This window comes from Cryptomeria japonica, chromosome 4, assembly GCF_030272615.1.
Source record: "Cryptomeria japonica chromosome 4, Sugi_1.0, whole genome shotgun sequence".
Classification (NCBI taxonomy): Eukaryota; Viridiplantae; Streptophyta; class Pinopsida; order Cupressales; family Cupressaceae; genus Cryptomeria; species Cryptomeria japonica.
The window spans coordinates 737136412-737150315 of NC_081408.1; the positions used below are offsets into that span (position 1 = coordinate 737136412).

At 36.8% G+C, this 13904-nt stretch overlaps 1 protein-coding gene across 5 annotated transcripts in view; it reads left to right on the top strand.

Annotated features, from left to right (window-relative positions):
* LOC131027445 (protein arginine N-methyltransferase 1.5) overlaps nucleotides 1–13904 on the top strand; it is a 113730-nt gene that overhangs the window by 65546 nt on the left and 34280 nt on the right. For all 5 annotated transcript variants that reach the window (XM_057957518.2, XM_057957521.2, XM_057957520.2 and 2 more), the window contains exons 10-16: nucleotides 10912–10999; nucleotides 11185–11282; nucleotides 11409–11444; nucleotides 11664–11732; nucleotides 11946–12014; nucleotides 12185–12238; nucleotides 12371–12445. In XM_057957518.2, the coding sequence (XP_057813501.2) occupies nucleotides 10912–10999; nucleotides 11185–11282; nucleotides 11409–11444; nucleotides 11664–11732; nucleotides 11946–12014; nucleotides 12185–12238; nucleotides 12371–12445 (489 nt within the window). The remainder of the gene's footprint in view (nucleotides 1–10911; nucleotides 11000–11184; nucleotides 11283–11408; nucleotides 11445–11663; nucleotides 11733–11945; nucleotides 12015–12184; nucleotides 12239–12370; nucleotides 12446–13904) is intronic.

The following is a 13904-nucleotide window of genomic DNA, read 5'->3' on the forward strand; positions in this document are numbered from 1 at the left end:
TTTGCCTTTTTGGAAAATGGCTATTATGGCTATTTTAACTTATTATATTCTCACGTGTGGATGCCTCATGCTAATCATATCCCTCACAACTTCCAGAAGGCAGCCAAAATCTCTAACATTGTGCTTGTAATATTCACCTCCTTAGTTTTTGTGCTTTTCAGACGGTCTCCAGCTTTAATGCCTAGTTCTTTAACATGCTGATTAACATAGTTTTTGTCTGCTATATGAAGTTGATCAATACAAATTATATTAGAGATGACTATTAACATTTTTCAACATCCACTTCTGTTTTAAGAGTGTCTCTGCCAGGTACTTATGTTGATGGGATTAAGATTGAACAATGATCCTCACTGGTGGGTATCCTTGAGTTACTTGTTTGCATCATGGTCCTAATAAGTTGACAACAATGTAGCTCTAAGTAGTGTTAATTGGACCCGGAAGCAAATAACTGGACACCGTTATCTTATCTGCACACTGAAATGGTTCTTTGGCATGAGGTTGACGATTATGCTTTTGGATTTGCTGAGAATTTACTGAAATAGTTCCTTGGCATGAGGTTGATGACTATGCTTTTGGATTTGGTGAGAATTTACTTGGATTTAATCAAGGATCATTTGGGTTCTCAGTTGTGATTTGACACTTAATTCATTATTATGTCCAGAAGGATGTTTGCTTTGTTTTTCAAGTTTTTGATAGCTAGTGTGTAAGTTTCATTCCATTAGGGTTTGATTAATGATGTAACTCTAACTTTAAGTAACGTGGCTGTGCTTTTGTTTCTTTTGTAGAGATCTTACCCTCTCATGCTATCGTTAAACTGTTCCACCCAAGTCTTGTCTATTTCAATTAGACATCTCTTTTTGCAATCTTGTCTCTCAGTTGATTTAGTTCCTTGGTATGGGGTTGATGACTATGCTTTTGAATTTGCTTGGATATAATTAATGATTGTCTATCCTTTTTCTCGTGGTTCATTATTTCGTTGGTCATCATAGGATATATCAATTGGGATATTACCTTTTGTTTTCAAGTTATGGATACCTAATTTGAAAGAGTAAGTTTCAATTCTGTTACAGAGATATGTAATCATTTTTATAATTTAAGATTTGATTCATACTTACTCAAAACATGAAAAAAAAATGTTTCAAGTGAGTGCAAATGACTCTAATGTCATTAACTAGTTTTCAGCAATTTTCATTGAGATTAACCTTCACCAAGAATATAAATCTCTAGTGCCATTTGTCTTGATATTATAGCTCTTTTGTTTTGTACTATTTAAGGGCTGTAGTTGACTATGTTCCATGAACATAACCTTTTAGCTTTCCTTTGGATGTAGGTACTATCTAAGATTAGTAATAGAAATCTGTAAAATTTTTAAGCGGAATGAATCACTGCTCTGCTGGACAGATTTTTTAACTTTTGAATATATCTAGAATGCCTACAAATTTCCTCGCACGTGACTCTGTCTATTACATAAGTAATGCTTCAGGGTTGTATCTACAATGTATCTCCAAAACAACATTTCCAGTCTAACATAACATATCCCGAGGATAAGTACACATACACATATATAAGGGTGTCAACTGGCTACGAGTGCCAACCGTTGGCTAACCGCTGACCCCTCAACAACAACTTAATGACTACTAATTTACCTGTCAACATCATCCCCCCCAAAAAAAAGAAAGTCGTCTTGGGACGACACACAACAAAATGGGGGATATAACTATACGAAATAAATCAAGGAGTTGGGGGCTGAGAGAGCGTCCCTGATGAGGAAGGTGCAGGTGGGGTAGATGCCGCCAACTGCTCTCTCAATTGGTGGACTTGCTGAGTCTGTCGCTATAGATCCCTCTCGGCTAACAACTGTCTTTCCCTAGCGGTCTTCACCATAAATACTGCCTCCATAACCTCCTTGTGCTTCTTATCTATCTCCTCCAAGGCTGTAGTAAGGCGAATCTCCATTGCTGCCTGCTCAGCCTTCTCGTGGTCCAACTGCTCTTCCAAGGCTATCGCTTGAGTCATTTGTTGGGCTAGCTCATCCTCTACCATTTGGAGCCAAGTGGCTAACTCTTCCTGAGCTGTAATTGCGGCCACCCGCTCGGCCTTAGCCCTTGTTGCTGAATGTTGGGCCCGTCGGAGCTCATAATACCCATCTTGGAATGCTTGCTCAACCCTCTTGAGCAAGGAGTGTGTCCTACTCTCGCCATCTGGCTCTTGACACCTCCATTCTTCCAACATGGCAAGCGTCTCCATAGCAGGCCATCCCCGGGAGTCGAAACATCGCACAAATTCCTCAACACATCCCCCTATAGCAAACGCGAGCCACCTTTTTCAAATTCCTCGACACATTGCTCCACTGCTTCATCTGTCATCCCGAGGGTCAGTTCCTGGGCCGAGGCCACCATCCTCCATGCACTCGCCTCCATATCTACCAGAAATTGCTTGGGAGCTCCCAACTCGCTGTGAGTCTCAGACACTACCTGTTGATTGGGTCTAAGAGCCCTGGACTCCCCTCCCAGAACAACCATGGCATGTAGAGGGTCCAAATGTTTACTTGTCCCCGACAATGACGCTAGATGTTTGCCCTGTAGGGTACATGTTTAGAATATAACAAAATGCAAGTAAAATATAACAACACACATGCACAATTTATAGAGAACTCAGATATATATTCATTGATCACAGAATTACAATGCATCTCCAAAACAACATTTCCATTCTAACATTACATATCCCGAGGATAAGTACAAAGACATATATAAGGGTGTCAACCAGCTATGAGTGCCAACCGTTGGCTAACCACCGACCCCTTGACAACAACTTAACGACTACTAATTTACCTGACAACATCACTAATACAATTTAGATTGTTTCTGATTTGCAAACTGATGAGAGTAGTCTTCTATTAGTTCTTTAGGTACAATGATTCACAAACTAGCACACCAAATATTAGGCTTTGAAAAAGTGAAAAGAATTAATCTATAAAATAACCCTTTAGAATTAAAAGGGAGATAGAAAAATAAAGGTTATTATAACCCTTTAGTTAAAAGTGGGGCTGATAATGAACATTTTAATAGATTCCTTTTTAAAAGAGGAATAATAATATTTATTAAATAGACTAAAGAAGCCCTTTGTGAAAGGGTTTGATGTTTTGAAAACCTTCACTTAAGTGATTATATAAAGCATTTAGTTAGGCTTGGAAAGGCATGAAGATCACTCAAGGAAAAAGGTGGTTTGGCAGGCTATGCGCATTGGTGAAGGGGCCAACAAGGTTTGGTAGGCTATGGGCATTGGTGAAGGGGCACACAAAGTGTGTACAACTTGGGGTATGGAAGAGGCTCTAAGTTGTTCAGGCTAGGGCCTATTGAGCGGTTGCTCTGTTGTGCATTTTTTACATGTCTTTTTAATAAGAACTATTTTTTCTTGGAGTATCATAACTATTGAAGGCCAAGACCCACTTTAATCTTTCTGGGCTACTAGTGACCTTTCTAAGTACCCTGATCTAGATGAGTACAAAACTCATTATTATTCAAAGATATTGAGAATTATAAATAAATGTTATGGAGTTAAATTAATTTTCTTTGCAAAATATGTTTTACTTTTTTGTTTTTTGTTTTATTTTGATACTTAGGGTATCCCCAATCCCCACGGCCTTGGCCTAGCCTTTCCACTTAAGGGTGAGTGAGACTAGTCCCGGGGGGTGAATCCGCAGCCTGCAAGCAGCCACCCCTCTTAAAACCTGGGAGGGAGTTGAACCCGAGACCGATGGGGAGCAAACCAACCGCCCAAGCCAACTCACCTAACCGTGCGGGCTATTTTGCAAAATGTTATTTGGTTTGTTTTGATAATATTCATATTGTTGGATATAATTTTATATATATTAATGGTCATGATATTAATGTGCTAAAGCCTTAAACCAGTTAATTTTGAGAAAACTTTATAGTTTTTAGACTTAGGTGATGACCTTAGCATGTCCACAATCATACAAAATTACCTATGATATATTGAATCTATCTAATTTTATGCTTTAGAGAAAAGTAGCATTACACCAAAACTGTCCAAAACAAGATGCAATCTCTATGTTTTCAACTCATTGGAACATCCATAACAACGCACAATAATGCTGGAAATGACTATAAACAATTTGGAAACAAGTGAGACAAGATTGGAAACACAAAACTACCATGGAAGAACCCTTAATGGGTGAAAACCCAGCAAGAGTGAAATACTTAAGATCCTCGTCACCATATTTTAGTCAATAAAAAATGGAAGAAATTCTCTAGGACAAGAAATGAAATCATGGCACTCAACAATTGAGCTCTACATCCATACCTTGCCTACAACTGTAATGTCCCCTTTTTAGCGCAACATGATATGGGGTGTCGTTAGCCTATTCTAACATGGTCCTGAAGGCTAACAAGGACATTGGTGGGATCCTGAGGTGTTTTGGCCTAGGTGTTTTCAGTTTCAGGCCATTCGGTGCTGCTCTGACAGGGTTTCTAGACACTTACTATTTATAGTAAGTTAGTCTCCAAGCAGTGACTTGAAATTTTTAGTGTTTCCCTGGTTGGCATAATTATCAGTAAAAAATATTTGAAGGCGACAATGATTTAAAGGGATTATCAACAATGTTTTAATATTTAACGATAAAGTGTAAAGTTAAATTAAATATTTAACTTTATCGTTATATTATAAGGTTGGGAAAATAAAGTAATGTTTAAAATATTAAAAGTTCCCTTTAATGTGTACATTGTGGGAAATAATATTTTATTCTAAAATGTATTATCCCACATTTAGGAAATGAAGTGTTTGCATCCAGGAAGAAGATATAAATTGAGGTTGAGAGCTCTCTTTTGGGGTATGCTTGGATGAGATTAATGTTATGCTGTTGGATTTCGTAAAGATCTGATTATTGGGTTTGGAGGACGGAATCCCTCTCTGCTAGCATTCTCTTCGCTGTTGAAAGACACAGTCAGGAGGATTAATGGTGTTTTCATTCAGGAAACACATTGGGCTTCATCTGGTGCTCTCGCATGAAGTTTTTACAGGGGTTTGAAAGTGCAGATTTGAAGATAGTGGTTTTGCTACAGTGCCACGTGAATAGTGTTTTGCTACAGTGCCGCGTGAATAGTGTTTTGCTACAGTGCCGCGTGAATAGTAAAAATGCTACAGTGAGCGTGAATAGTGCTGCTATAGTGCTTGAACAATGTTGGTATGAAGTTTACTTGTTTTTCCTGCTGATTAGAAGTTTGGAAGGCTACCATTACATCTGCAGACCACTACAACATTCAATTCCAGGTTTTTTCTATCATATTTTCATAACTAAGCATTGTAATTGTTGAATACAAACCTGAACAATTGTCGCAGCCCATAAGGCAGTTGAATGTGCACATTTATATTGCAAATCAGTATTTAACAACAAATAAGAAGTTTCGGGTTTTGCATATATTGTTGTATGTTTGTCAAGTGTTTGATAAAATGCCATGTTGATTATTAAGCAATTTAATTGATATCACATAGTAGTTTGCAAGTCTTTTTCATTGGAAAAATAGGGGTGGTCATTACAACAACTTCATGTATAACCTTTTCGTTAGTCCACTGATCCAAAAATTTGAACAAAACAAAATGAACCACACAAGTACCAACCTTTGCACAATGGTTTGAAGTTGTTTGTGTAAATAACAGACATGGAATACCATCACAACTATTCAATGGCTTGCATATGCAAAGCAACTATATCAGCATGAACCATTGGCAAAGGCCCCTCCCATAGACAACACCGCAACAAAATTATTTATTTTGCAAGAGTTTAACGAAGGAATTAAGGAGACGAGTACAAGAAAGGCTTGTGACATGGTTGAGCTATAGAAAAAATACTTAAAAATAGGGAAAGAACATTCTCACCCCTCATACAACTAAATTTTCAACATCATTCAACATGGGTTTCCAAGTGATTTAACGCCCAGCCTAGTGTTACCTTTTTTTAACAGTGGTGATGTAAACAATCCCTCCAGTTATCCCACTATCACGATCAATCCTTTGTTTGCAAAGCTGTTCGAAAGCATGAGAACAAGGTCAGCAAGTGGGGTGAAGTAAAAGATAAGAAGGCTAAAGGGCAAGTAGGTTTAGACCAAAACACTCAACTATAGATCATGGCCTTACTTAAGGCATAACATTGAAAAAGCTTGGAATGGAAGAGAGGAAGCCTTCGTTATTTTGTTGGCTAAAAGAAAGTTTTCAACACAATTCGCAAGAGTAAACTATGGTGTAGAATGAAGGATGTTGTATCCTAGAGCAATATAGAGTGGCTGCCCGCAGTCTTCATGCAGGCGTTTGAGTAAAAATCAAAATTCAGCCAGGCTTTTCAAAAAATTACAGTAGTGAAATAGGTGTCAAACAAGGGTGTCCTCTAATCGCTACCCTTTTTGGCCTATATATACATAAAATGGAATAATGGCTAAACTTGCAAGGAGGGGACAATGTTCTTTTGGGAGGGTATGTTGTAAGTCTTCTCTTGTACACCGATGATTCATTTTGATTGTTAGATTTTCTCAAGGGTTAGAAGAGCACTTATATGCCTTAAAACACTTTAGCAAGGAGGTGGGTATGCAAGTCAGCACCGACATGGCATTGGTCATGCTTTTTTCCAATAGAAAGAAGAAAAACCAGCTTAACTTTTATTTTGAAGTGAATATTTTTTAGGAAGTATCATAGTACAAGTATCTTAGGATTGATTTCAACAAGAAGCTTAGCTGAGATACTTGAAGAAGGAAGAGTACTTTATGAGCTTGGAAACCACAAAAGCCTTGATCATGCTTTTCTCCAATAGAAAGAAGAAAACCCAGCTCAACTTTTATTTTGAAGGGAATATTCCTTAAGTATCATAGTACAAGTATCTTAGGATTGACTTCAACAACAAGCTTAGCTGAGATACTTGAAGAAGGAATAGTACTTTATGAGCTTGGAAACCGCAATGCATTGCAAAATAGAAGCAGGGAGGTGGAGTGATGGGAACTAAAAATAATGTGGATTCTATTTGGGCTTGTAGTAATTTTGGTGGTGTTGTATGGGCGTTAATTATGGGCTAGCAACACTTCATAGTTAAAATGAAAGAAAATATAGATTCTTTAAAAACACATGATCGTAAGAAAATTCAAGCTCAAAGCTTTAGTCCCCTATGAGATTCTTCTAGTTGACATAGGTACTGTAATGTCCCCATTTTAGTAGACATGGTTTTTGGGTGATTAGCCTATCAATTTGACCCTTGTAGGCTAATGAGTATGGATAGAGGGTCTCCCGAGGCTTGTATCGTCTCCAGAGCTCAGTGTGTTTCGATTTGGCTTTCGTTTGGTATCATTTGGACTTCATTTGCTATACTTACTATTTATAGTAATTTTGAGATGTTAGAGATGGACCCCTTCTATTTTTAGTAAAGGGGTATGGTCATATGCAACTTCATCGTGTCAGCTCCCAGTTCAGACGACGTTCAAAAATGTTGAGTATTAATGGATATATTAATGTTTATTTAGTTTAAATAAACATTAATGTTTTTGAGCTTATATTATTAAGTTATATAACTTAAGTAAGGGTCCAAGTATCATTAAAGGGGACCATTTAATTAATTAATTGTGGCTCTTTTACCAAGGTGAAATATTAAATGACAAAGTGAAAATATTATATCATTAAATGTCCTTTAATATCATTAATTGATTTAATGCCTTATTGGAGAAAATCGAACCTTCATGGGAAATATATATAAGGCTTTTGAAAAGAAGAGAAGGGGGATTGATCGTTGTTATTTTTGATGAGAAGACTTGTCTCTTGGCTTTGGAGAAGAAGCTGGGGGGTTTCTGCAGCTTGTCCAGAGTATCGGCATTGGAGAACGTGAAGACTTCATTGCATCAGCAATCTGAGGGTGTGAGATATTCATCTGAAGTTGCCCCTAGGGTTGGCTTCATCCAAGAGTTGACATTGTGCTGATTGGAGATTTATTTTCAGATTTATTGGCATAGCTGAGGGCATATGTATATGGCAGATTGAGAACATCATACAGAGGGTTTATTTGCTGCTACAGTGCACATGAACAGTGCGCTACAGTGTCACGAACAGTGCCCATGAACAGTGCGCTACAGTAGTTCGAATTCTATAGAAGGGAATTTAGAAAGGTGAACAGCTATATATATTTGACAAGGGCTTTGCATATGAGGAGAATCAAACCAATATATCAAGGCAGCCATTGAAATTTCAGGTTGTCTATCTATGGTCATTGTATTAGAAAATCATTACTTCATTGCATCATTTGCTATTATGATTATATTATGAAATACTTGGAGGTTGCATATGTTTAACGGAGATATAAGTTGCATATTCCACATTCATGGTGACATTCAACATTGATCAGCCACTTAGCTTTCATGCCAACTGTTTGCTTAAATGCCTAATGGCTGTAGGTATACTTTGGGATGCATGACAAGTGTTTGTCTTAATGTCAACTAGCTGTACTAGTTAATTTCAGTCATTACATGTGTGTGTAAAGGTCTAAAACAGCTAGCATATCATTTCTATAACAACTTTGCGTTGTTAGAAGCTTTTCATAACTTCATTTGCAGCCTACAAACCCAACGAAGACAAATAAAGAATTCACCACAGCGGCTTCAAACATTGTATGCCAAGTGTTTGACAATATTCCTGGGGGTTCAAATAAGTGAAACAGGGTCAGATTAGCCAAGGGATACTACAGGTACCTTCCTTATTGAGGCCATTGCTATGGTGTGTTTGCTGAGTTATATTAAAAAAATGAACAGATGGAAGCACATAGGTGGCCTAAGGCTGTCATTGGGGAAATCTTGAATGAGAGAAAGAAGTCTTGGATGAAACAAAACTTCATGTGGATGAGCAAATGGAGTATAAATGCATGTCCAAATAATAACAAGGATAGAAAAACCTTTGTTATGGATAAATTCTGCAAGTTTATGTGGTAAATCCGTTAAGGAGAAAGAGGAAATGATATTTTGATGAATATAACCCCACTTATGATCATCAACAAAAGGCATACATAGGGGCCAAATATCCCGAGAGGTTAAAGTTAGTCATAGCCCAATTGAGGACTAGTTAACATGATCTTTGATGTGAAATAGGTAGATGGAAGAGGACTAAAGAATAATATGAGGTAAGGGTTTGTATCTTTTGCACACCTAGGGCAGTTGAATCAGAAAAGCACTTCTAGAATGTGAAGCTTATAGTGATAGTTGGGCCAAATATGTGGGTAAATTAATGGCTGTTTCCTTACGGATTTTGTTTGAAGAGGAGAAGGTTGAGAACACAAAGGAGCTCATCATCAAGCTTAATAGCAGAAGATGAACAAGTTAGAAAGCTAGAATGGGAGGGTCTTCTATCCTATATGATATCTTTGGTGTCATGGATGTTAGAATTCTTCTATTCTATTCTAATGCATAGTCATTGAAATAGCCATTTTCCTTTGAATAGGTGTGAGGGAATGGAAGAGACAACATTCCCAGCTGTTATATTACCCTGTTTCCACGAGATAAACTATGAAATTGCCAGGTCCATTATGAGATCACCCTTTGCCCCAGCTGACAATGTTGTTGCCAACTGTAAAATAGTTAATTTCTTCATCTGCTCTCCTGTTTTCTGACTTCCCTGAGATGTTCTGTACCAGCCCAATGTTAACTTCAGCATTGAGAACTAATTGTTGGCTTCAAAACTGGCATGGCAAGGAAATATGGTCTTTAGTAACTTTGAATAAACTGACAACATTTGTTTCCCAAAAAATTGTCAATCCAATGTATAGATCAGGTTCTGTTGAATAAAAGGAAGATTTATGAAACCATTGAGATTAGTGGATTATATGCACTTGTTTGCATGTGCACACATGCGCACGTCTTACCAGCTGAGCCTCCCATAACTTTTTATTCTGCAAGCTTTTCTTTTATAATATAACTGCACCTGCCCCAGGAATGGAATTTCTTGACTTTTTTACCATCTTTGAAACAAAAACCAGGTAGACTATAGTCAATTTGCACCATTTCTAGAGGGCAACATACTTGAGCATCGTAGTTCAAGAGAGCAACAAACCAGTATGATTTTTTTTGGGAGGAACAAGTATCTATATTTAGATTTGAATTCACCATGAGATTAGGTATTAATAGTATTTGGGGACTCAAAAGGGTTGCTTTCCGTTTTATTCAGATTTGAGAGCTGTGTTCTTAGCTTGATTTATGGGGTAGCTGTTCATACATGGGCAGCATATTTTTGGGCAGAAAAATATGATAATTTGGTTCCATTCTTTTGCTTCTTCATAGCTATTTGCTACAGCTATTAGACACAAGAAAAATTTGGATTTATTCCACATACACGCCTACTGGTCGCTACTCTCAAGTTATGATTGACAAACAAGAATCATAGAGTAGGAGTGTTCCTTGGTGTTTGTAGACTCATGGAACTATTATTGAATGTACTTATTATTCTTCCTAGGCCAAATTAGTTGTCATTACTCCTACAAATAGTGGGATTGACCAGGGAGAGGTTGGAACATGCAAACCCTTGCTGGGTGCTCAAAATTGCGTGTCACCTCATAGCCCAAGATCCTTGTCCTAATGGCATCTTCAAGATAGATTTTTTCCCTTTATGATGATTAATTAGAGAGAATTAATATTTGTGGTGTTTGGAAGTTTATATAATGTTCACTGCAATAGGCAATAGCGGTCAATTTACATTTAATTGTTCTATGCTTAATGTTGTAGGCTTTGTATTTTGTGTTTAGCTTAGAGAGTACTTAGGAATTCCCTTAAGGATAGTGTCGATTGAATATTAGCAGTTTGTTTGACTGCTTTTATGTTCTTGCTGGACATTGTTAGGGTTTCTGTTTTCACCCTTTTGATAACACTCATATTGCAGATAGTGATCTCTGGAGAAGGATTGCTTCACACTACTGCACAGAGCTCAGAAAAACCCCTAGAAAGGAATGACTGTGTTGTTGGTGAAGGTGTGTCCTGAAATTTTGAGGAGTTCAGTTTAAAACTTTATTTATGTCTCTTAAATGAACCTTGAACCAATGACAAATTAAGAGGACAGTACAATTCAAAGCAGGATTTTTCATTGCACAATTGATGTAAGAATTCAGCAATGCACATTTTGCTGTCACACCATCTAAAATTTATTGGAATGTAGATGGTCAGATAAGGAAGCATCCCTTGAAGCCATACTTGGATTACATTGGATATCTTTACCAGCGGATAGAGCCTCTCTCTGAACAGGAACGGTTTGAGGTATTTTGAATGAAGTTAGGGGTATTTGAAATTACTTGTGCTCTTTTGGTATTGTGCTTGATTATGTATAATTCCTTGTATTTTTTAAAATAACTAGTATTGCTAATTCTTACCTTTTTCTTTCAGCTTGGCTACAGGGACTTTTTACAAGCTCCATTGCAGGTAAAAGATAATGCTTGAATTGCTTGAAATCAATCTTCTTAAGTCAGCATAAGGGGTATCCTCTATCTTTTGAATTTTGGCTTTCTATACTTGGCAATGGTGTTACTATTTTCCACTTTGTTTTTATCTTAAATGATATTTGGTCCATGAGTTATTTGTTGATATATGTGGAGGTCTTCCTTTTTCAGGATTATGATTTATGGATTACTTATTTTGCAGCCTCTAATGGATAATCTTGAGGCTCAAACTTATGAAACGTTTGAGAAAGACACCATGAAGTATGTTCAGGTTGGTTAGATCTGTTTTGCAGCTTTTCTTGTCCAACGTAAACGCTTTTGGCATCTGGTGATCGATTGGATGAGTGATTATCTAGTTTAATTTCTGCTAGACAAGCAATTAGTGATCATTAAATAAATTTATGCTGTTTTTTTATAGATTCTACCTGGTCATGAAATTATCCATTGATTTCATTCATATTTTATTTCATTAATGCTTGAACAGTATCAGAAAGCAGTTCATGCAGCCCTACTTGATCGGGTGCCTGAGGAGGAAGCATCAACAACTACTACTGTAAGTAGAAAAACATACGAGACAATTAATGCTATGCTTCCTCATCTTTCTCAATATTCAGAACGAACCTGTAGTTCCTTGTAATTTTAGTGTCTATGAAGAATGTGCAAGTGGACATCTCTGTGGCTGACTTCTTAATTTTTACCAGTTTAACATTTTCATCAATACAGGTACTCATGGTTGTAGGTGCTGGCCGAGGACCACTAGTAAGGTGTTCATTGCAGGTTGGTTATTCACAAATTTGTTTCCGTTCAAGTAGACTGTTTATTAGGTGTTATTTTTCTATTTTATTATATGTATGAGGTGTTCTCAATGGCTTTCTGTTGAATTATTACTTACCAAGAATTATGGTTCAGGCTGCAAGAGAAACAGGTAGAAAATTGAGAGTTTATGCCGTGGAGAAGAATCCCAATGCAGTTGTTACACTTAATGTAAGTTAGTCTCTTGTTTCACAATGTCATCTGCTTTTTATGTTGTTCAGCATAAAAATTACACATGAGATGCTTTGGTTGACCAAGCCATATATAAAATTAGTTACCACTGGATCATTATCAGATCCATAGGAGCTATGCTAAAAAAGTTTAAAAATGATGGAATGGAGAATATTAATTATATATAGTTCATGGATAAAAGGGTTCAAAAGCATATAACTCTGCTGTGAAGAATTTGAGTGCAACTATTGGTTGAAATGATCAGATATTCTCCATATATAGTCACTCTTAATTTAGTTATTAACAGCAAATTACTTCAACTATATATATTGTGACTTGGTATTATGAAGCATTGATCTATAATGTTAAAGATTTATAGCATTTTTTAAAACTGCTTTTGGAGTTGATAGTGAGCACTGCAGTTTCATACAAAGCAGTATATTAAAAAAAAAACTGTCATATGGTATTGAGAGAGCTCCATTATAAGATGATAACTTTCCTTGCATTACATTTGAATCATAATCATCTCTGCGAACAAGCAATAACAGTAACATCTACCTCTAATGCTTATGTGTATTGGAGTATGTTTAAGTGCAAAAAAACATATCAAGTGCATCATCAAAAGATGAAAAAGAAATAGAGAGGTGGAACTTCAACCCCCTGGAGGAATTACTATCTTTAACCAACATGAAGAAACTGTTGGGAAAGTTATATATATATTTTTTTGATAGATAAAGTGATGGTAAGGGTCCTCTCCCATTATATTAATTTGCAGAAAAGATGCATGCTGTTTATGGTTGAAGATGACAAAACAAATAACGGTAACCCCGAGTGTGATGACAACCCTTGAAGATTGTCACCATAGACATTGTTATCGCCATATCACACTAATATATATCTGTAGTAGACAAAAAAAACAAGCTCCTAGCAATAAAGGCCAACTAACAATTACAAATAATAATTAACTGTATACAGTCTTAAACAGAACGAGATGAGAACAAAACTCAAACATATAGAGCAAATCATTTGACAACATTTACAACAAAACCTTAAAATAAACTAGAGACACGATCATGTAATCTTAGTATGCAAGACCAGACCAAATGACCTCAGCAACCTCCCTTTGGGCCAAAGGAGCTGTTCTCCAGCTTCCTCAGCACTGCCTGTTGATTTAGGAATCTAATTGCTTTTTCAGCCTTAGTGACCAAGAATCTTTCTTGTGGGAAAAAAGACTTATTAGGATGAAGAAGATTTGGCATACCCACCATGGGCTGGTACCTTTCCAGCCAACACCCATCACTCAGAAAGCATTGGATATAAGTTAACTCCTTAATGATTCCATCCATGTGAACATAGCCAGTCCTCATCTTTTGAATAAAAGTTCGGTTGCAGAATTCAAACTGAACAGAGGAATGAAGAAAGCTTATCCAGATTTGCTTTGCCTAGAGATTTTGGTAAC